Genomic DNA, 23,842 nt, shown 5'->3' with positions numbered 1-23,842 from the left:
AACTGAGCCAGTTATGCTCTTTATTGTTTTTACAAATATACGTGGAATATATGTACATATGTATGTATGGTATAAACTTGAATTCTTACTACGCTTTTGTTTGTTGTTATTTTTTTTTTCTTTTTGATTACCGTAGCTTACTTTTAGCAATTCTGCTTATACTTGGTTAAGTATAAGGGGTCTTGCTGGAAATTTCAAAGGTATGTAAATACTTGAATTTTAATATGTATTTTCTCGGGGTAATTTTGTGTTATAACACAACGGTAATCATTTAATCTGTTATATACAGTACCAAACTGTTTTGTTAGCGGTTTTTGGTTTTTTACCGGAAAAGAAACCGAACTCCGAAAACAGTTTGGCAACGGTTTTCAATTATCTTTCGACCTGTGTTCTGCGTTCTCGCTGTTGCTACCACAGAACGAGCAAGCTACTCCTTCCTCGTGGCCGTACTTATGTAAGTACTCCCTGAAGCATCCATGCCCTGTTAAGAACTGCGTCATGTAATGATCTACCTCCCCGTGTTTTCGTTCCATCCATACTTGTATGTTACCGATTAAGCGGTATGTCCATCTCCCCTTTTTTGATGTATCCCAGCGTGTTTGCCATTCGTCTAAGCTGGCTTGCCGTTCTACTCTACGCTCTGCTCCCGTTAGTTTCCGGCCTGCGCTTTTACTTTTATCATAGATTCGCTTAAGTTCGAGAGCCATTATGTCTGGAGGCATAATTCCTGCTAGAACCCCGACAGCTTCCTTGGAAACCGTGCGAAACGCACTGACTATTCTGATAGCGCTCAACCGGAACACCGATTGTGCCACCCCAGCATACGTCTTATGTATTAATGCCGGCCCCCATACAGGCGCCACTTACATTATAATTGATTGGCTCACCTTGGCCAGAAGAGCTCTCCTGCTCTGTATCGTATCCAATTATTTGCACTTCTTTCGGCAGAGGGAGGCGCAATATTTCATCATATAGTGCATTCCACAGGAGTGGGCCAAGCACAGATCCTTGCGGCACACCACCCGTTACCCTATACTTTTTTGGTCCTTCGTCATTGTCATAGAGCAGGATCCTATCGGCCAGATAACTTTGTATGACGTACAACAAATAGCTCGGAGTTTTTTTAAGCACTAATGCACGCATTATATGGGGCCAATGGGCCGAGTTAAAGGCGTTTCTCACATCAAATGTGACGACCGCACAGTATTCTTTGTTCCCGTACATCCACCTGTCTCCTTCAATAGCCTTTTCTGCTATACCAGCAACTTTCTTGATAGCATCAAGAGTTGAGCGCCTTTTACGAAAACCATATTGGTTATCAGAGAGACCACCATCTCCTTCTAAATGATTTTCTAGACGGGTACAGATTATCCGCTCTAGGATTTTGCCCATCGTATCGATCATACAGAGCGGTCGATAGGAACTTGGTTCTCCTGCCGGTTTGTTTGGCTTCTGTAGTAGCACCAGCCGTTGTACTTTCCAGATTTTTGGAAACACTCCTTCACGAAGGCTACGCGTGTATAAATCCGAAAATGGCTGTGGATGGTAGCTGATGGCAATTTTAAGAGCCCTATTCGGAATACCATCCAATCCTGGTGCTTTGCTATTTTTAAAGCGCTCAGCAGCTTGAACAACTTCCTGCTCGGTGATTTCTGGCACATCTGCGGCTTCTTCGCGATAATAATTTCCTTCTTCTTGATTTTGTTGTGGGAACAGGGTTTCTACCACATTTTTGAGTAATGAAGGGCATGTAGGCGCTTGACATTTGCCACCTTTAATCCTTGACATTACAATCTTATACGCTGCTCCCCACGGATTTTCGTCCACTTTTTCGCATAATTCTTTGAAACATGTCATTTTGCTCTTTTTAATCGCCTTTTTTAGGTCGTTGCGTTTCTTTTTGAATGCTTCTCGCAGGCTGTCACAATTTAAGCTGCCTATGTTTCGTTGAAAACGGCGCCTCGCTTTGTGACTTTCACTTCTCAGAGATTCGATTTCTCGATTCCACCAGTAAGCAGGCTTTCTCTGTGCGGCTGTCCTCTTTTTATTCATAGCGGCATCACAGGCTTTGCTAATGTGTTGTACCATTAATTTAGCCTGCTGGTCTATGTCATCACTTCCGTTTACGTTTAAGTTTTCATCCAGCATTAACTTATAAAGCTCCTCATCTAGGGTTTCAATTCTCCACCCCTTGGACTGCACCTTTTGGTGGCAAACATTTCGCTGTTGCACATTCTTGCTGATACTTAACATTATAGCTAAATGGTCACTTTGGGTATACATGTCGCATATCCGCCAGTCTATATATCGATATAGTACCCTGCTGGCAAAAGATATATCTATAATAGAGCCACGCCCATTCTTCTCGAAGGTGTTTTGTCTTCCTGTGTTAAGCAGTACTACGTCTAGAACACCAAATGCTTTAAGTAATGCGCTACCTCTCAGATTTGTATTTTTGCTGCCCCATTCTAGCGCCCAGGCATTAAAGTCACCTGCAATTATATTAGGTGTAGTTGTCATCGCATCCTTTACCAAGTCGTCAAGTATTTTTTCATATTCAGCATGTGGTATACTTGGCGGTATATAGCAGCTGTAGAAAAAAATTCCCCATATTTTGGCTCTTGTATAGTATGCCTTGTCAATTAGTGGTATGTCTTGCATCATCTTATCTCCGCATGCCCATATTGCAACCTTTTTTGTGGTGTCGGAAATCCACTTGTCAGAGTCTTTATTTTTATACTGTTCACAGATTAATGCAACGTCTATTTCATTTTCGTATATGTTTTGCGTCAAGAGATCCTGGGCCGCTTCGCAGTGGTTCAGGTTTATTTGTAATATTTTCATCTTTTAGGTTTTTTGAGCGCTGCTGTATATATGGGGCATTTCCGGCTTCCTATCTGATGGTCTATGTTTGGCCTTCCACTGTGTTTACATGCCTTGCAGGAAGGATTGTTAACACAATCTTTGGCGAAATGACCCTCCTCTCCGCATTTAATACAGCACTTGCTCCTGTCTTCTGGGTTGCTGCATGCTTTCGCCACATGTCCATATTCTAAGCATCTGAAACATTTCTTCAGCTGCGCTTTTTCCCTAATTCTGCAGATTGTCCAGCCGATTTTTATCTTTTGTGCTGCCAGTAAGTGCTTTGCTTCCTGTGCCTGAAGGCTTATGATAGCTTTTTGCGTGCCTGCATATGCTGGTCTGATGTTTTTAATGCACTCTACACTAAATAGACGCAGCTCTTCAAATTCTGAACGAATTGCCTGTGCTATATCCTCTTTCGTCGTGATATCGTCCAAGTCTCGCACTTCCACTGTAATTTCCTGCGTTAGAGATCTTATTTGTGCCTGATCTCCTAGTATCTTCACTATCTCGTCTCTATATTCCTTAGTACTTCCTGTCTGCGCTTTCTTTAGCTCCAACAGTATCTCACCTTTAGCTGTCTTTTTAATTCGTGAGACATTTTCCCCAAGCACTTGCAGATTTTCATTCTGCTTAACCGCCCGAAGTATGTCTGCGTAAGACATATCACCAGTTTTTGCGATAACAATTGCTTCTGGTCGAGGGCGTGGTGCGGCGTTTTCCTTCTTCTTGGTTTTTTTTTTGTGGGATTTACTTGGTATCGTGATCCAGGTATCTTCCCTTGTCGCGTCCTTTTCTCCTCCCCCGAGATTTCTTTCTACTGCTTTCACAAATGGTCCGTCATGTGTCGTTTTAGTCCTTTTTGGAGGGGTTCGTCGCTTTATCTGCATGTCACGTGGTCTCTTCGGTGTGACTTCAGCAGTCGTCTGCTCCATAACTACTCTTCTTGCTAAGTTGGCTTCCCGTTGTCTATTATGGTCATCTTGTGCACGGGTGTAGAGCTTCACTATTTCGCCAAGCAGTTCCCTCATGGGATTGTTGATAGTGCGCTGTGGCGGATGCATCATATCCTTTAGCTTTTTTATCATATCTCCAAGTTCACACATATGATCACGTTGCGACTCTGCTTCTTCCAATATCGGGGTGTTCTCCTGAAGCGTTGGAGGTGACGATTTCGACCTCACTGGTCTTTGTGCGGAGAGCACCTTCACGGGCGATCTAGCCAAACGCGAGGCTTTTTTAAAGGGATCTACTCCTGTCATCGTAAGTTGGCTTATGACACCGCTAAACTTGTTGCTGCTATTGTTGTTGTTTTGTGTTTTTTCATTTATTGTCTCCATTTATCAGTTTAACCAGCGCATCGTGTGCAGGGGGGCGGGCCGAAATAGACAGGAACGGGTATTCCCTCGGGGGCTATGCCCCTACCCCAGTTCCCTGAGGCCTGTCCTACGCTTTACCGGTTCCGGTAAACTCGGACGAACCGGCGCTCGCCCGGAGCAACGCAGTCTACTAGTTCTGCGCCCAATGTACACTTCCTGACCAGGGCCCGAAGGGGCTGGTTCCTGATTCACATCGTGGCTGACACTTCGGCAGAGCTGACTCACATCACCCTCTCCACACCACCAGTGAAAACAGCTGGTGATGCTTCTAGGGACTCCCAGTGCGCCCCGGTATGGACCGGTCTTATTTACAGCCGCACCTAACATGGTGAACAGACGCTGACCAGGAAGCCGCTCACTTTGAGTCCGTCGCGCCTGGATTTTGATCGGTCACCTATATTAGAGAGGCGGCAACTATTCGCCTCTGTCGCAAGAGTTTCATCGGCTTGGCTGGCTTTTATACCGCATCCTCCACTCCTGCCGCTCCTCGTCGGGGGTTGCTTATTCGTTTTAACTTATTTCGCAACTAACCTGCTACTACAGGCCGTCCGGCTATCCGCGACCTGCCGACCCCCCCGGTAGCTTAGAGCTCAGCTGGGATGCCTGATCCCGTAGGATCTAAAATCCTACCAACGGGTAAATCCTACCAACGGGTAAAATCCTACCAACGGGCTAAAATCCTACCAACGGGAAAATCCTACCAACGGGATATATGCATATATATGTATGTATATGTGTTCGCGGTACGAATAAATCACGAATAGAGAACCAAGTGCCCGTAGGTAATTTTCGCAAATTAGCTTGTTAACAAGTATATAAGTATGTAATTGTATAACTGCTACGCATATACATACGTACGTATATATGTACGCAGTGAGAAGAGACCGCGAAAAGAAAATATAATGATATTCTGACTTTAGAATATATGTAAGTATGTAAATGTATATATTTTGAAATATGCATATAATTTTAGCAGTAACTGAGCCAGTTATGCTCTTTATTGTTTTTACAAATATACGTGGAATATATGTACATATGTATGTATGGTATAAACTTGAATTCTTACTACGCTTTTGTTTGTTGTTATTTTTTTTTTCTTTTTGATTACCGTAGCTTACTTTTAGCAATTCTGCTTATACTTGGTTAAGTATAAGGGGTCTTGCTGGAAATTTCAAAGGTATGTAAATACTTGAATTTTAATATGTATTTTCTCGGGGTAATTTTGTGTTATAACACAACGGTAATCATTTAATCTGTTATATACAGTACCAAACTGTTTTGTTAGCGGTTTTTGGTTTTTTACCGGAAAAGAAACCGAACTCCGAAAACAGTTTGGCAACGGTTTTCAATTATCTTTCGACCTGAAATTTGGTCTGAACCGTAAATCTAAGTTTAGATTCTACCATACATACGTATATGAAAGTGATATATAAATTGAAAGGAACGATACAACTCACTTTGATTTCCGCCAGGGGCTTTTGGGGATAATATGAGTGTATGTGTCTGTGTTTATGTGCCTGTGTCTGTGCCGTCGCTTTTGCCTTTGCTTGTGCCTGTGCTTCTTTCTCCAATCCTTGCGCTGCTACTTGCTGTGGTGATTCCTTGCTGACTATCTTTTTTGCCTTTTTTTTTGTTGTGTTTGTGCGTTATTTGACCCACTACTTCACTTCTTTTCACAACACGATTATTATTTGTTTTCCTTTTCACCTCACTGATGGTTTAGCACTTTTTCCTTTTGTATTTTATTTGTGCTTTACCATTTTTCACTTATGTAAATACATATATGTATGTGCATACATATGCATATGGTATGAGAATAAACTACCGTATTTTTTTTTTGTTCTTTTTGTCACCGCACGTTTGTTCACTCTTTTTTTTTTTTTGTTATGTATTCATCCACATGTATATTTTTTTTTTTTTTTGTTTTTTTTTTTTTTGCACCAATTTTACACAAACATGTATGTATGTATATTGTATGTGTATGACACTGCACTTTTAACACTTTGATCCGCCTTTTTTTGTTTTTTTTTTTTTTCAACGGATTTTCACCTTTTGTTTTAACTGTTTTAAACTTCGGGTTGTTTTTTTTGTTTCCTTTTTTGTTTCCACTGGTTTAAACTGTTGTTTTTTCACCGCCACCACAATTCTTTTTTTTTCTTTTTTTTGAACGGGTTTTTACTTTTTGTTTTAACTGTTTTAAACTCCGTTTTTTTTTTTTTTTGTTTTGAACGGGTTTTTCACTTTTTTGGTTTTTCACCAACACTTTCTTTTGTTTTAGTTAACGCGTTACCGCGACACCGTAACCGATTTTTATTATTAAAGCTTTATTTTATTTTCTTTTATTTTAAACAAAATTAATTTTTTTTTTCTAATTTTTTCACACTTTTAACCTTTATTTAATTGTGTTACCAATAGTGCCGTCCGGTACGGCTCGAAGGAACATAGAAACCCGCGGTATCAACCATATAATAATGGGTATCAAATCCGCAAACTCACCCGTTGAATAAATGACGAATAGGAAGATTCCGAAAAGGTTGAAGCGACGAACTGGCAAAACGATGTGGATATGCGCGCGGATCGTAATCGAAAGAGAGGCTGGCGCCGTCCGCCAGTCCCTTTTGTTAATTGTGTTTGGTGTCCTCGTGTGTGGTGTGAAAGGTGTGGTGTAGATGATGATGAGTTGGTGTGTGTGGGATGAATATTGGTGTAGATGTGTGGAGTATGATGTGTGGATGATGTGGATGGTGTAACCGGTTGAGTATGGTGTGTACGTGTGGGTGTAGCTTTATTATATTAAGAGGGGGGTCAGATGCTCATTTAGCCAATGGGGAAAAGCACTACGCTGAAAGGCAAATGCCAATAATGTAAAGGCAGTGTCCAGGCTATGTGCAATCAGAATATCGTGTGCGAATTGGCGTCTAACGGCTGGCGAGAAAAAAAAGGAGAGACAGGTGGGATTCGAAGAGTGGCAAAAACGCTTAGGCTCATTACAAACGTCCAGCCTGGATTGACAGACAACACGGGGAGACAGACAACGACAAATCTGACGCAATTCTTGACATGCCATGCGTTCAGAAATGGATACATAGTTTATATTCGAATTTAGTAGTAAAAATAATCCCCTCTACCTTTATACATATTTTATTAAGTACCAACATTCTTAGCTTAGCCAATCCATAAAAAAGGAGACCACACAATCTGCGCCAACTACCGTGGGATAAGCCTCCTCAACATCGCGTACAAGGTTCCCTCGAGCGTATTGTGTGAAAGATTAAAGCCCACCGTCAACAAACTGATTGGACCTTATCAGTGTGGCTTTCTTCTTCTTCTTCTTTACTGGCGTAGACACCGCTTACGCGATTATAGCCGAGTCAACAACAGTGTGGCTTTAGACCTGGAAAGTCAACAACCGACCAGATATTCAACATTCGCCAAATTTTGGAAAAGACCCGTGAAAGGAGAATCGACACGCACTACCTATTCGTCGATTTCAAAGCTGCTTTCGACAGCACGAAAAGGAGCTGCCTTTATGCCACGATGTCTGAATTTGGCATCCCCGCAAAACTAATACGGCTGTGTATACTGAAAAGATTCGACGCAGTACCCGTCGGGGGAAGAGAAAGACCTCCACTCCGTTGGAAGGACCAAGTGGAGAAGGACCTGGCTTCGCTTGGAATATCCAATTGGCGCCACGTAGCGAAGAGAAGAAACGACTGGCGCGCTGTTGTTGACTCGGCTATAATCGCGTAAGCGGTGTCTTCGCCAGTAAAGAAGAAGAATAGGACAGTAAGGGAATTACGGGAAGCAACCTTTATACTCATACGAATGATTCAAAAGGCGCATCTTCGAGATGAATACAAAGCAAGGGTTAAAAGCAATCGAGTATTCCTAACTACTGGAGTGGACTTTTGTGGGCCATTTTTTTTACAAATCGGACGTAAGCAATAGAGCTCCAATTAAATGCTACATTTGCATCTTTATTTGTTTCGCCATCAAGGCCGTTCATTTGGAGCTGGTAAAGAATTTGGCAAGCTCTTTATTCCTCGCAGCCTTAAGAGATTTATTTGTACGCGGGCAGACCGCAAACTACTTGTATATGGTCGGACAATGCCACCAATTTTGTTGGAGCCAAAAATGAGCTATCGGAACTGAAAAACTATTTTTAAGCCAAGAGCATTCGAAAATAATTCACGAGCAGTGTGCGAGCGATCAAATTGAGTGGAAGCACAGTCCTGATGACCTCAAGGTGCTTATCCCAGCACACTTTTTCATTGGCGCACTCTTCATATCCTCTCAATATTAATAATCTTAGCAGATGGCATCGAGTGTGCTACCTGCAACAACAGTTCTGGGAGAAATGGCAAGCAGAATATCTAACTCTTCTGCAACAACGCCATAAATGGCACGCATCTTCGCCGAATCTCAAGCTTGGGGATGTGGTTTTGATAAAGGACGAGAACAATCCTCCGCTGAACTGGCCTTTGGCTAAATTCATAGTCACAGTTCTAAAGACACCAAATGGCGTATACAAGCGAGCTGTTTTAAAGTTGTGTCTCCTACCAATTGATGATAATATCTTGAAAGCCTAAACCTTTCAACTGGCGGAGTATGTTTAGAAATGGATACATAGTTTATATAGCGGATTTAATAGTAGAAATCATCACCGATACCTTTATACATATTTTATTAAGTATAGAACAACACTATAACATTGTTTAAAATTAGATATATGCTTTCTTTAAGTCTGAGCGCCGACAATCGCCAAACCGGCTTTGTCTATTTGAGTGACTTTGATAACACACTCTTATCATACTTGCATAGGCAAGCATATAGTAGGTAGAACAATTTGTTGCTCTTAATGTTGACAGAAAAGTACTAACCACTTTAATCTAATGTGTTTACAATCATTTAATGTAATTAAATTTATAAAAAATAATAAATAATATTTGAACGACGGGGTATACAGGTGTAAGGAGCGGGGTGGACGTAAGTTGTATACCGGACCGCTGGGGGATCCATAAAATGTTGCGGGCATCTCGAGGTGGATGCCTGAACTTGCCTTTTGACTGTCTATTTGTGGCAGCTCTACTCTACTGTGGGGAGTAGGTGCAATTGCTTTAATTAGCTTTAACTGATCGGATATCACAGCTTTTGTTTCTTCGTACTGTTCTAAGCAGTTTTCGTATATGGCGTAAGCAGATAATTTAAAATTATGTGGCAAGTCAGATTCTAGTATGGCGTCTTGAGCCGTTTAAGATTTTGGCTTTTTATTTCTAATAACGATTCCGAGTGTTTGTGAACCGTGAGGAGGCAAATCTAGTGCAGTATCTTATAAAACTGTCCCTTTGCGAAATTAATTTAACAACCTGTTTTGAGCGTGTAGCTCCTGCAGGGGTATTTTGATTTGTGTTATTATGAACTATTTTTGATGTATTGTGTATTAAAATATTTCTCAAACAAATTAAATTTTCCTCAGAGTAAACTGATTTGAATAAGGCAATTGAATTGAAACTTTTTTTGGTTAATGTTTTTATTTTCAGTTTAAGTTGCTAAAAACGTATATGTTATTTCCTGTTATTATTACTGTTTCTATTTATTTGCAAAATAATAATACTTATTTATTCTATTTTACTACAAGTTTGCAAAAATCCGCACTTTTAATTTATAAACACTCTTTACGTCCTTATGTTACTATCTAACGTTGTTGGTATTGCGATGCGTAGAGTGTTGAAGCGTAGCGCGGAGGCCGGTAGGCAACCTTCGAGGGAGCTGATAGTAGCGCTGTGTACCTGATATTGTTGCATGTAGCATGGAGGCGGCGACTGATGCAAGGTGCGTTGAGCCGAATTCACTGCAGATAAAGCGATACATTGTGGACTCAAATTGATGTCGATCATATGTATCGTTGGCATGTGCTGCAGTGGTTGTAGCTTTATTTGTGGTTGTGCGTGTTGCATGATGACGGCTTGTGGGGCCTGCGACAATTGATGTGTGGCCGGAGGTTGTGGTATTGGTTGATGATGAGGTTGGAAGTTGGGTACTTCGTACATCAGGATATGGAGGAACTGTTGCTAGCAAAATGATGATGATGATTGCTGCTACTACAAAGTTTGCGGCAGTGGTGGTGGTGCTTGCTGCTGGTAAATAAGCGGTGTTGTACTTATGTGCGCTGCTCCAGCGACAAGTCCTATTGAATAGATAGTGACTAAGATGGAGTCATGTGTAGAAGTTCACGCAAGTGAGGAAAGTTCTCTGATCGCCATTCACTTGGGAGTGGCCAGAAACGATTCTTTTACATATGACTCAAGCAGCTCACGACTTCCGGTCTTTGACCAAGTATCCTCTGGGTAGCCTAAGAACATCTGTTTGAAGGCGAGCTAAAGTGAGAAGGCGAAATATCCCCTACCTAGGGTTGTGCGCTGGGATTGGGACCCGCCACGAAAAAAAACACCCCCAATGAAAAAGCATAAACAGCCTCGGATGAGAGCCCCCCTTTTGGTGACGACCATGGCAAACGAAATAAGGACTACGAATTGAGGGCATGCACCTGGAATGTCCGGTCCCTTAATTGGGAAGGTGCCGCTGCCCAGCTGGTTGATGTCCTCGTGAAAATAAAGGCTGACATCACCGCCGTCCTTGAAATGCAATGGACGGGACAAGGACAGAGACGAGTAGGTCCTTGTGACATTTACTACAGTGGCCATATAAAGGAGCGCAAGTTTGGTGTTGGATTCGTGGTGGGAGAGAGACTCCGTCGCCGAGTACTATCATTCACTCCGGAGAGTGAACGTCTAGCCACAATCCGCATCAAAGCGAGGTTCTTCAACATATCGCTGATTTGCGTCCACGCCCCGACGGAAGAGAAGGACGATGTGACCAAAGATGCCTTTTATGAGTGCTTGGAGCGCACTTATGAGAGATGCCCTCGCCACGATGTCAAAATCGTGCTTGGCGACTTCAACGCCAGGGTGGGCAAAGAAGGTAACTTTGGCACTACGGTCGGTAAATTCAGCCTCCACGAGGAAACATCCCCAAATGGGTTGAGGCTGATCGACTTCGCCGGGGCCCGAAATATGATTATCTGTAGTACTAGATTCCAGCATAAGAAGATACATCAAGCTACCTGGCTGTCTCCGGATCGAAAAACCACCAACCAGATCGATCATGTTGTGATAGACGGAAGACACGTCGCCAGTGTTTTAGATGTGCGTGCGCTCCGAGGTCCTAACATCGACTCGGACCACTATCTTGTTGCAGCCAAGATTCGCACCCGCCTCTGTGCAGCAAAAAACGCACGCCAACAAACACAAGGAAGGTTCGACGTCGAGAACCTGCAATCACAACAGACAGCCGAAAGATTTTCCACTCGGCTTGCACTCCTGCTCTCTGAGAGCACTCGTCAACAACTCGGTATAAGGGAACTGTCGGACGGCATTTCAAACTCCTTACGTACAGCTGCAACCGAAACCATTGGTTTTCGGAAAGTGCAAAAGAACAGCTGGTACGACGAGGAGTGCCGTGTCGCAGCGGAGAGAAAACAGGCTGCCTACCTCGCAACGTTACGATCGACCACAACACGTGCGGGATGGGATAGATACCGAGAGTTGAAGAGGGAAGCGAGACGCATTTGCAGACAGAAGAAGAAAGAGGCCGAAATGCGTGAGTACGAAGAGCTTGATAAGTTGGCCGACAGGGGTAATGCTCGAAAACTCTACGAAAAGATGCGGCGACTTACGGAAGGTTTCAAGACGGGAGCATACTCTTGTAGAACCCCCCAAGGTGATCTAGCCACCGATGCCCAGAGCATACTTAAATTATGGAGGGAACACTTGGCAGTGAACGCACAACACCAGGAGAAGACGAACCCGATACCCCAATCGATGACGATGGAGCAGACTTTCCATTGCCCGACCATGAAGAAGTTCGAATAGCAATTGCCCGCCTGAAAAACAACAAAGCGGCAGGGGCCGACGGATTACCGGCCGAGCTATTCAAACACGGCGGCGAAGAACTGATAAGAGCATGTATCAGCTTCTTTGTAAAATATGGTCGAATGAAAGCGTGCCCAACGATTGGAATTTAAGTGTGCTATGCCCAATCCATAAAAAAGGAGACCCCACAATCTGCGCCAACTACCGTGGGATAAGTCTCCTCAACATCGCGTATAAGGTTCTGTCGAGCGTATTGTGTGAAAAATTAAAGCCCACCGTCAACAAACTGATTGGACCTTATCAGTGTGGCTTCAGACCTGGTAAATCAACAACCGACCAGATATTCACCATGCGCCAAATCTTGGAAAAGACCAGTGAAAGGAGAATCGACACTCACCACCTATTCGTCGATTTCAAAGCTGCTTTCGACAGCACTAAAAGGAGCTGCCTTTATGCAGCGATGTCTGAATTTGGTATCCCCGCAAAACTAATACGGCTGTGTAAACTGACGTTGAGCAACACGAAAAGCTCCGCCAGGATCGGGAAGGACTTCTCCGAGCCGTTCGATACCAAACGAGGGTTCAGACAAGGCGACTCCCTATCGTGCGACTTCTTCAATCTGCATTGATATCATCGGCCTCAAAACCCGCACCGTTAGTTCTGCTTTCTCCAGACTGGACAAGGAAGCAACACAAATGAGTCTGGCAGTGAACGAGGGCAAGACGAAATATCTCCTGTCATCAAACAAACAGTCGTCGCACTCGCGACTTGGCTCTCACGTCACTGTTGACAGTCATAACTTTGAAGTTGTAGATAATTTCGTCTATTTAGGAACCAGCATTAACACCACCAACAACGTCAGCCTGGAAATCCAACGCAGGACTACTCTTGCCAACAGGTGCTACTTCGGACTAAGTAGGCAATTGAAAAGTAAAGTCCTCTCTCGACGAACAAAAGACAAACTCTATAAGTCGCTCATAGTTCCCGTCCTGCTATATGGTGCAGAGGCAGAGGAGGGAACAACCGATGAGTCGACGTTACGAGTTTTCGAGAGAAAGGTTCTGCGAAAGATTTATGCTCCTTTGCGCATTGGCCACGGCGAATAGCGCATTCGATGGAACGATGAGCTGTACGAGATATACGACGACATTGACATAGTTCAGCGAATTAAGAGACAGCGGCTACGCTGGCTAGGTCGTGTTGTCCGGTTGGATGAAAACACTCCAGCTCTGAAAGTATTCGACGCAGTACCCGCAGCGGGAAGTAGAGGCAGAAGAAGACCTCCACTCCGTTGGAAGGACCAAGTGGAGAAGGACCTGGCTTCGCTTGGAATATCCAATTGGCGCCACGTAGCGAAGAGAAGAAACGACTGGCGCGTTGTTGTTGACTCGGCTATAATCGCGTAAGCGGTGTCTACGCCAGTAAAGAAGAAGAAGAATATGCGGGATAAACACACGTCTAACAATTATTTTTGTTTTAATTTTCCTGTATTTTGAACAGGGCTTTTTTGTATATTGCCTGTTTTATTAATACAGCACTTTTTAATTTGGCAGAGCTCTTTGTCCGGCTCGAAGGACCAAAAATGAACAAAAGATTAGCTTTCTCAAATATTTCTTACCACTGGTGGGGGAAAATAAATGATTGTCAAGTCTTGTTCTGTGAGAACTATTTCATTCTACGAGAAGTGTTTCATTCTACGAGAACTATTTTATTCCGATTTTATTTAGAGTTTTCACGTTTTTATATACATGTTCATATGTATTGCACATTGTTTATGCTACATGGTATGGGGTTCTTTTCAAGTGCACATGCACATTTGTATTCAATTGCCTAAATGCATATCTTAGCCCTGCCAACCACGGCTACCCGCTTGAGCCAAATATTCCAATACATTACACATTTTTTCTCTGTACACTAACATCAACGCAAATTTTTGGGTTATTTTTTGTTAACCTAAATGCGATGAAAAAAAGTTTCTTTCATTTCTTGATTTATTTGAATGAGTGCGAAGGAGAAAACATAATTGTCAATAGTACGAAAAGAAAATCCCAAAAAGGGTAATAAAAAAACGATTGAAAAACGCATGTCATTCGTGCTTGTACAACAAGAAGAAGTAAGTGAATTTTATGTGTTTTTTTTTTAAATAATTTGCAAATAATTATTTCATTTGTTTTTATAGCATTGGAAATCAGAATGGTTTGGAAATAGCAGTAGCAGCAATACCATCGGAAGCAGCAAATATCAACTGTTCAGTAAGTATGTGAAAAAAAGTGTGTGTTGTTTGAAATTGAACTGCGCAGTCCAATATAATACGCAAAAACAAATATGTACATATATACGTATGTATGTATTTTATGCGTTTAAGGCGGCCTGCACAATCCATATATATAATATGTGAAAACAAATGTTTGTTTTATATTTTAAAGGATCAAATAATATTTATATTTTCTTTCAGATATTATTATTTTTATTTAATTATTCTTTCTTTTCAGATTTAATCACTATTTTTATTTAATTAATCTTTGCTTTCAGAGTAAATTCTATTTGTATTTAATATACATATTTTATTTTTTCAGATAATATTAATCTTTTCTTTCAGATATTATTATCATTTTATACAGTTTGTCGGGGTATGTCGACGTATGGGGAGGATTGCGTTTAATTAAAAGATATTTCGTTTTAGTTTTAACGTTATAAATGTTCGAGTTTAATTGAGTTTAATATAATTATAAATATATGGGTGTGTGAATGTGTGTAACCAATGATGGTTAAGTGTGTTATTTGTAGATATATGTAAATATGTAAATCTATGTTAATTTATTAAATGATTGTAACCTGCTGCTGCTTTAAATCCTGTGTTGTTGTTGTTGATCGAATGTGCCAATTTGGTGGTTTCTCCAGTGTTTGTCCACTTGAATACGGATTGTCACCGCTGTATCTGCTTGGATTTGTATTATTAAATTGATGTAATAAATGTCCACTTTGCTTAATTTCTGTGAATTTTGTTTTTCTTCGTGTTCACTTGTGTTTCGCTTGTGTTGTTTTCTGTATTCACTGTGTACTTCACTTGTGGTTCGCTTGTATGTTGGCGGGATAATAATAAGCCTTTTTGGTAAAAGGCGCGGGAAAAATCGTCTCTTTTTGTTTCTCCTTCTGTTGCGTGTAGTTGGGGCTGTTGATATTCCTCTGCATTACGCCTCTATTACTTTATGTAATTTGTGGGAGTAATGCAGAGGAGTATTTGTTTGGATTAAACATCCCGGCCACCTTGCAGAATCTGCGAAATAATTTTAGTATTAGTAGGGTAACATATATTGAAAGTTTTGAAATGAATGGGAGTAATTATCAGAAGTATACTTAGGGTTAGATGGTGCCAGTAAGGGTCCAGCCAAATGCTATATTCTGCGTTACCACTGTACTATTGTCGGGTTTGAAGAGTCCACTTCTAATAATTTGTGGGTAGATATCCGCTCCAATCTCTAATGTTAGCTTTTTGTTGCTGTGGAATTGAGGGTCAGCGAGGACTAAGTGTTCAAAGCGCATTTGCACATCGTCACTTAAGTCTCGCTCATAGGGTTTTCTGGGTAAATTGTGTGTGATAACTGCGTTACATTCTAAACAATACTTTGTATCATTATTTCAGCTAATTTTTATGCTACAAATACGCTAAGTATTGAGGTATGTAATTGGCAGCTTGAATTTTTTGACGAGTTCGGCCGCTATATTCGTAATTTTAAGAGTGGGGTTCAAAACGGCTCGAGCTTTGTACCATTCACCATCGTATCTTTATCGGATCTTCAGTGTGGGTACTAGGGTCTGCTTAGCCAGTAAGGATGGTAGTCGGGTCTCTATCGCAAGTGGATGTTTCTCAACAATATTTGCATCGTTGGCCGGGTATAGCCTCGGATGTCCGTGTAGGGATGAATGATGTTTCCCGTGACAAATGGAACATCGATTTTTGCTTGTACATCCTTCTGTTCTGTGCGACCTGGCTAAGCAATTAACGCAGTAGTAGTTTTTGATTACTGCTTCGTATTTTTTGTTCATATTATATGCTGAGTACGTAGCGCAAGTCATTAGACGATGGTCTTTTTTGCATATTCCTCAAGCGACATGTCGGGATGACGTATTTTTTCTCTGACGTGAGATCGTTCTTCGGGTTGTGTGATCATCACATTCCTTTTCCTCACGAATAGTGGAAAGGGTCGATTTGAAACGCCGAATACGTCGTGACATTGTTTCGTCTTCCGAAATCGGTGTAATGCTACGGGACCGGATGGTAATTGTTGAGCTCATACAACGAGGTTTGGGTGAGTTGGTGATTGTTGGGTTCATACGACGAGGTTTGATTTTTGCGTGGTGTGGTAAGTAATATTGGGTCGCTTTACCAGAAGGGTTATATTCTACTTTCATCATATGTCCGAGTTCCAAATATTCCATAATTGCTTTGTCATATTCTGCTTTCACTTCGGGTTTTTTAAGTAAAGCTCGTTCATTTCTGAGGAATTGGGCCAACGCTATATGTCTAGAGTATCCGATATCAATATTGTCGGGTTCTTTAAAGGGTAGGGTTAGTATATAGCGCCCATCTGGATTACGACGGGTAGTTTTTTGGAAAATTTCCACACAAATTTGGTCCGATTTGGAAACTACGGATTCCTTTGGGATTTCCTCCACCTCCCAAAAAGTGTGAGTAGATTCTCAGGGTTCACTTTATTGTGAAAAGAGACTATGGCGGAATTTTGGAAGGGTTGGGTTATGGGTCCGGACAATATCCATCCGAATTCTGTCTCTTGAGCTAAGAGTGAACCAAGTACGTTTCTCTTTACTCCATTGAGTAAAATACTTGGATAGATATCACTACCGATTAGTATATCCACGGGTCTAAAATGCCGGGTATAAATGCCTGTGCTGATACCTTATAATTTGTGTTTAAGGGTGAGCAAAGCGTGATTTCACAAATATTCGTTGGTGTTGCTGAAACTGCATTGTTTAGTCCGGTCACTTGGGCTGATACAGAGTGGGTGGGTATATCCAAACTTCTCTGAAGTCTTTGAGATATAAATGTGGTTTCCGGTCCTGAATCAATAAGAGCTTTTGCGAAGTATCGCTGGCCATTATGTTCTATTTGAACCATTGCAGTACCGAGTAATATCTGCTTCCTACTTGGGTTGGGTGGGTCTTGGGCTGATGATTTAGTGGACTGTATAGTTGTAGTGTAGGCTTGCCGAGTTGTATTTGTGCTTTGGGTGGGTAGTGCGGTACTTGAAGCGTTTTCAGGGTTCGAACTAGTGACGTTTGGTATTTCTGGAGTGGATTCAGGTCGAAAGCTGGTTTCTCTGTGTATCAGAGTATTGTGTTTTTCGTGACACTTACGACACGAGAATTTACTCACACAGTTCTTGTAGCTGTGTGATATGGCCAAGCAGTTATAGCAATAACCATATTTTTTGATTGTGGAGATACGCGGCTCTACATTCATTGCGAGAAATTTGGGACATTCTCGAATAGGGTGCTGCTTTTTGCAGAGCTTAAAGCTTTCTGTATCTATATTATTTTGAGTAAAGTTGAAATTATTATTCCTTTGGGTGTTAGAGGGTCTAGCAATTGGCGCTTCAGCCACGTTTGCATGAAAAGTGTTATATTTCTTTTCATCTGTTGTTTTAACTGTACCGGTGTGGAATGGGGGTAATTTTGCTACTGAAGCTTTGAAATTTCCAACAGATTCGAGGGTTTTGTATTTGTGGGTTAAAAAACTGTCGAAATTTGACCACGTCGGTATATCTGAATTATCTGCTAGGGTATATTCAAAGGTTTCGAGAGTTTGTTTAGGTAGTTTTGAACTACAAAGATATATTAATATCGGATCCCAACTTTGTGTGTCAATATCGAGGTTGTTTAAATTAGTTAAAACGTTATTAACCGAACGTTGTAAGCTTTTTATAGCACAACCTGTTTCCTGAGTTACTTGGGGTAGGTTAAAAAGGGTCTTTAAATGGGTGTTTACCTGCAACCTCTTATTTTCGTATTGGTCGACTAATTTTTTCCAGGCAAGTATGAAACCATCATTTGTTAAGGGTGCGTTTTGAATAACCTCTCTTGCTTCTCCTCGGGTCTTCTGAGTAAGGTGAAATAGTCTTTCAACGTTACTAATCCTTGGGTTATGGATATACAGCGCTGTAAACATATCCCGAAAGGTGGGCCAAGTTGTGTAATCTCCGTAAAAGATGTCGGTGTCGCATGGTGGAAGGTGAACTGCAGGGGCGAAATCCATCATTGTGGCTTCTGAAGTCCTTTCCTTAATGGGTTGGGTTGACACTTGTGTTTTACGCGCATCTACATCTTCGTTGATGGAAGCTAAGCAAGAGATGGTTTCATGACTTTCGCGAGAAATTCTTCTAATCGCATCGTATGAGCGCTTTGCTTTTTCATAGAGCGAATTTAGTTCAACCCTTTTAATTTCTATGGTATAGACCGAATCATCTTCACTTTGGGTCTGAAGATGGTCTTCCACGAATTCAATCAAATCTGTTGTTGTGATTTTGAAATCTTCCATTTCCATTTTTGGGTAAAATATGTTTGATTTTTGGGTTAAATGAAAAAAATGAGTCGCGTAGGGTTACGAAAATGTAAGAAAACAAATTTTAAAAACTTTTTGTATAGTGCTTTATTTATTTTAAAAATTTCAAATTAATTTTCTTGCTTTTATCTCGACGGTGTCCGATTGTTAATATTGATGAGAAATTATTAAATTTCCGATGAATCGCAGAAAAAAATCGATAAATAAAAAATTTGCAGGGTTTTGCACTTTTGCCTACTGGGTATTTGTCTTTTGACGTGCTGTTCGCTAACAATTTTTGTCACCAACAAATATAAACGAATGGGTGCGCTATTCGTATGTAGGTATGTAATGGCGGGTGTATATTTATTTATATATATGATTTGAGTTCAACGAGAAGAATGCAATAGCCGACGGCAAAATATATGCATATGTTTTATTATTGCACTTCTTCTCTTGGGTATATATTAGGGTGGGTCGATTCCGGAATTTTTTCGATTCGGTATTTCTAATAGTGCGGAAAAGTTGCCTTAGTACTTCCTGATTCCAATGCAACTTTTTGTTTTGAGATCGGATTGCATCTTCAACCCGAACCTCGGCCTTGAAATTTCGGAAATTCGCCTAAAATCGTGAAATTGTCTACCTAGCACCTGAAATACGCATCTCATGGCAAAATGTATAAAACAAAAGTTATTTGTCACGTCATTTGCTACCGAAATGGTATATGTGATCATGGCCGTAGGACGAACCGTTCCCGAGATACGAGCGCAAAGGCGGCGCGCCACAGCGCAAGGTCAAAATTGTTGCAGCTCTCAGCTAACCAGTATTGGTCACCCAGAACCCACCGCGTGGAGGTAGCTGCTCTTCGGGTTCCTCCCAAGCCCAACCCAACCAACCAACCATATGTCAGGCTTGTTTTAGTCTGAATCTGTGTCAAATTTATTGATAAAATCAGATTTTGTACTAAACTTTGGCACTTGTTGCCTAGATTTCTGTGTAGAGCGTATAAAAAGAGTACGAGATTGGGGGCCAATAACTTTAGAAGATGCCTCTGTCACCAGTTTGACGATTCTCTCGACTGCCACGGTGTGAGAGGGGAATTCACTAAATTTCCATACCTCTGCAGTGTCTCCCGACAGCCCTTTTATGAGTTCTTCGTTAGAAACTGAACAAAGAACTGGTGGAACAGTCAAGGTAATAGTCTTCCAGTTAATCATATCGTAATAAGTATTAGCTTTGAAATTCAGCTTTGGCACTTTATTACATCTAACTCTTCCATTTATGGTGTCAGACTCTGCTTCTCTGGCTGCCAGAAGACGGTCAAGGGCCTACTTTCTGACTTCTATTCGTTCGTCAGTCATCATACTAAGGAGAATGTTTTCTGGAAGAGCAAAGAAAGCATTCTGTTGAATGGATGAATCGACAACCTTGCGCAGCTAAGCGGGTAAGTATCTCGACCTTTGAATTGCAGCATAGAGATGACGCGAGCCATCTTTGATTGAACTGTTGAATCTTATTGAGAACCACAAAGGTGAGTAAACTGCAAGTATGTACTTGACCAAAATCTTTATTTCCTTTGTTGGTTTGTCAGTAGAAATGTATAATCTCAGAATTCTATTTGCACAGGTGAGCCAGCGAGATTTGCACATGTTACCTGGATGCATCGACGCTAAATCTGAGGAACCTTGACCGGAAATAACAGCTTCTGATATTTTATAGAGATAAGCTTGGTCTGTGCTAAGTTGGGTCGGATTAATAACCTCAGAAGGTAATTGGCAGGATGGAAAACTTTCAAATTTGATAACAGGCAACTTCTCACAATAAGGGAGCAGTTTACCTATGTCGCCAGAGAATGTATTTGGACTCTTTGAGACACCATCTGTGTGTTCGAAAAGAGCACGGAATGGAAGTTCGTTGAAATGTAGAAGACAAACAACCCACTGTAATGGCCTACCTATTCTTTCTTCTAGTTTCCGAATGATTCCACCTTTCCAACCTGTGTTCGTGTTGGTGCCATCAGCACCGACAACTTCTAGATGTTCCACATCAACTGAATTGTCTTGTAAATGTTGCCATATAGCTTGCGTCTCATCCTCAGCTGACCCGGAAGGAGAAGTGACGTGCCCAAAGTAATGACAACCAGGTTCCGCTATAAGAGAAATATGTTCCTCTTTGACAGTGTCGCGGTAGTACTTTTCACCTTCGCTGACTTGTGTAAGTGTATTGTCTTTACGGCCGTCAAAATACAGCCCATATACGGAGTCAATACTTTCGGTGTTCTGGAGCTTAACACCAACTTTTTTTTTTGCCCGACTAATCTTGCATTTGTCAGTGACAAAGCTAGCCTGATCCTCTGTTATCAAACCTGCTTTTTTGGCATCCAGAAAAGCAGATGAAACAATGAAGGCCGCTGCTCTATCACTTACTCCAAATCTTTGGGCAGCTAAAGCAGTGTGTTGTAATACTAGTGTGTTTTGTTTGGTTTTAGAGGATGGAAGAGAAAATTCATCATCACCATCGTTTTTCGAAGAATCAATGTGCGACGCGCCTACATTGTTGTCGTCTGTATGAGAGTCTGGCTGATCTGAATGGTCACGTGTTCTAGCTGATATTTTTCTGGTAAGTGTTGATGTTGAATGACGTTTTGAAAGCTTTTCTTTACGTTCATTTTTCTTTGTAATCTTTTTTGTTTCAGGTAGATCAACACTTCCAATGCGACCAATTCTTGTGGTTCTCTGGTCCAAGAGAAATGGTTGTTCATTGATAGGAACTTTCCTTTCCTTTGGACAAGTGCAAGAAGAAAAATAAATGCATTTACAAGCAGCGATGTCAAATAATTTTCCGGCAGAAGAGACAAAGTCGTCTCTTTTAGAGCTCAAACCTATTGGGTTCCTTAAAAACATTTTTTTAAGAGTCAGAAATTTCTTATGGTATGTGGTGAGCATTTGTACAACTCTGGTGTGTGAAACTATTGGAATAGATGACTTTTTGAAAGTATTTTCAACCTTTTTTGCAACTATTTCTGTAACCTCTTTACTCCTAGGTTCATAGTTGTCGCCTCGGAGTCGCCCTATACCAAATCTTTCAAACTGATAACACAAAAGAACATCCTGGTAAGTAGGTAACTGGGACTCAGAGAGATTGTACGGATATATGCCAAACACAGGACATTTCTGTCTAAATTTAAATTTAGATACAGACATTTTGAGTTCTGTGTTTTGTTGAGAGAATATAAGTGATAGAACTCGGCGAAATCACCGACAAGAGTGAAGGAACTCGATGAAAAAATATTTGTGTGGAGACCTATACGAACGTGTCCTTTGGCGTAGGTGAATGAATGTAAGTGATAGCACTCGGCGAAATCAACGTCAAGAAGTGTGGCCGCAAGCCGATTTTCACCTTGCGCTGTGGCGCGCCGCCTTTTCGCTCGTATCTTGGGAACGGTTCGTCCTACGGCCATGATCACATATACCATTTCGGTAGCAAATGACGTGAAAAATAACTTTTGTTTTATACATTTTGCCATGAGATGCGTATTTCAGGTGCTAGGTAGACAATTTCAAGATTTTAGGCGAATTTCCGAAATTTCAAGGCCGAGGTTCGGGTTGAAGATGCAATCCGATCTCAAAACAAAAAGTTGCATTGGAATCAGGAAGTACTAAGGCAACTTTTCCGCACTATTAGAAATACCGAATCGAAAAAATTCCGGAATCGACCCACCCTAGTATATATGTATATATAATTAAATAGTGCAAATCAAATTTTTGTCAACCCAATAAAACAAATAAATTATGCTTAAGTGTGCTTAAGGACACAATTTGGAAATTGGGTATTATTTTTTAACAAATATGATTTGCACTTTATATTATTGTATAGAAAAAATATGGGCCGCACTTACAGTTTTTCCGCTTTATTAATTTCGGTTCTTTTTTTTTTATTACTTGATGGGTGTTTATTGCTTCAGCGTATAGAGTTTTTGTTTGTTGGGTGCACTCTTTTAAAACCTTCAGGTTGGGTTGTGGAATTCCAACGATGATATTGTTGTTAAAATTCCCACGAAGACCTTTTCTTTTAATTATCCGGCTCGAAGGACCAAAAATGTCGGGGTATGTTGACGTATGGGGCCGATTGCGTTCAATTAAAAGATATTTCGTTTTAGTTTTAACGTTATAAATGTTCGAGTTTAATTGAGTTTAATATAATTATAAATATATGGGTGTGTGAATGTGTGTAACCAATGATGGTTAAGTGTGTTATTTGTAGATATATGTAAATATGTAAATCTATGTTAATTTATTAAATGATTGTAACCTGCTGCTGCTTTAAATCCTGTGTTGTTGTTGTTGATCGAATGTGCCAATTTGGTGGTTTCTCCAGTGTTTGTCCACTTGAATACGGATTGTCACCGCTGTATCTGCTTGGATTTGTATTATTAAATTGATGTAATAAATGTCCACTTTGCTTAATTTCTGTGAATTTTGTTTTTCTTCGTGTTCACTTGTGTTTCACTTGTGTTGTTTTCTGTATTCACTGTGTACTTCACTTGTGGTTCGCTTGTATGTTGGCGGGATAATAATAAGCCTTTTTCGTAAAAGGCGCGGGAAAAATCGTCTCTTTTTGTTTCTCCTTCTGTTGCGTGAAGTTGGGGCTGTTGATATTCCTCTGCATTACGCCTCTATTACTTTATGTAATTTGTGGGAGTAATGCAGAGGAGTATTTGTTTGGATTAAACACAGTTAATCTTTCTTTTTCTTTTAGATATTACAAATTCAATGTAATTATTATTTATTTTCAGGTGTTAATAACCTTTATTTTGTTTCAATCTTTTTTTAGATAATAATTATTTTTTAAATGTAATATATTTTTATTTATATAATTTTTAAAAATTTTATGAGAATATGTGAAAAATAAAATAAAATAATACTTTTAAAAATTTAAAAGTTTTGTTTGAAATTTTAAAAGTAGGAATTAAAAAATACAACCCTGCATCAGCTGTTTAAAATGCAACCCTGAATCAGCCTTCCATTGGGGATATTAGAGCAGGACAGATATACTTTTTTATATGACACTGTTGAATGAGCGCAACAAAGATGTATGATCACATGTATACG

The 23,842-nt window shown here is 40.7% G+C and overlaps 1 protein-coding gene across 1 annotated transcript in view; it reads right to left on the bottom strand.

Annotated features, from left to right (window-relative positions):
- Positions 1 to 23,477, bottom strand: part of LOC125776748 (uncharacterized) — a 251,208-nt gene extending 227,731 nt beyond the window's left edge. Inside the window, exon 1 of the mRNA XM_049450306.1 lies at positions 12,469 to 23,477. Coding sequence (XP_049306263.1) covers positions 20,168 to 21,934 — 1,767 coding nt within the window. The 5' untranslated portion in view covers positions 21,935 to 23,477 and the 3' untranslated portion in view covers positions 12,469 to 20,167. The remainder of the gene's footprint in view (positions 1 to 12,468) is intronic.
- Positions 23,478 to 23,842: the final 365 nt, after the last annotated feature.

This window comes from Bactrocera dorsalis, chromosome 1 (assembly GCF_023373825.1).
Source record: "Bactrocera dorsalis isolate Fly_Bdor chromosome 1, ASM2337382v1, whole genome shotgun sequence".
NCBI lineage: Eukaryota > Metazoa > Arthropoda > Insecta > Diptera > Tephritidae > Bactrocera > Bactrocera dorsalis.
This window is presented reverse-complemented; position numbering and strand designations above follow the sequence as displayed.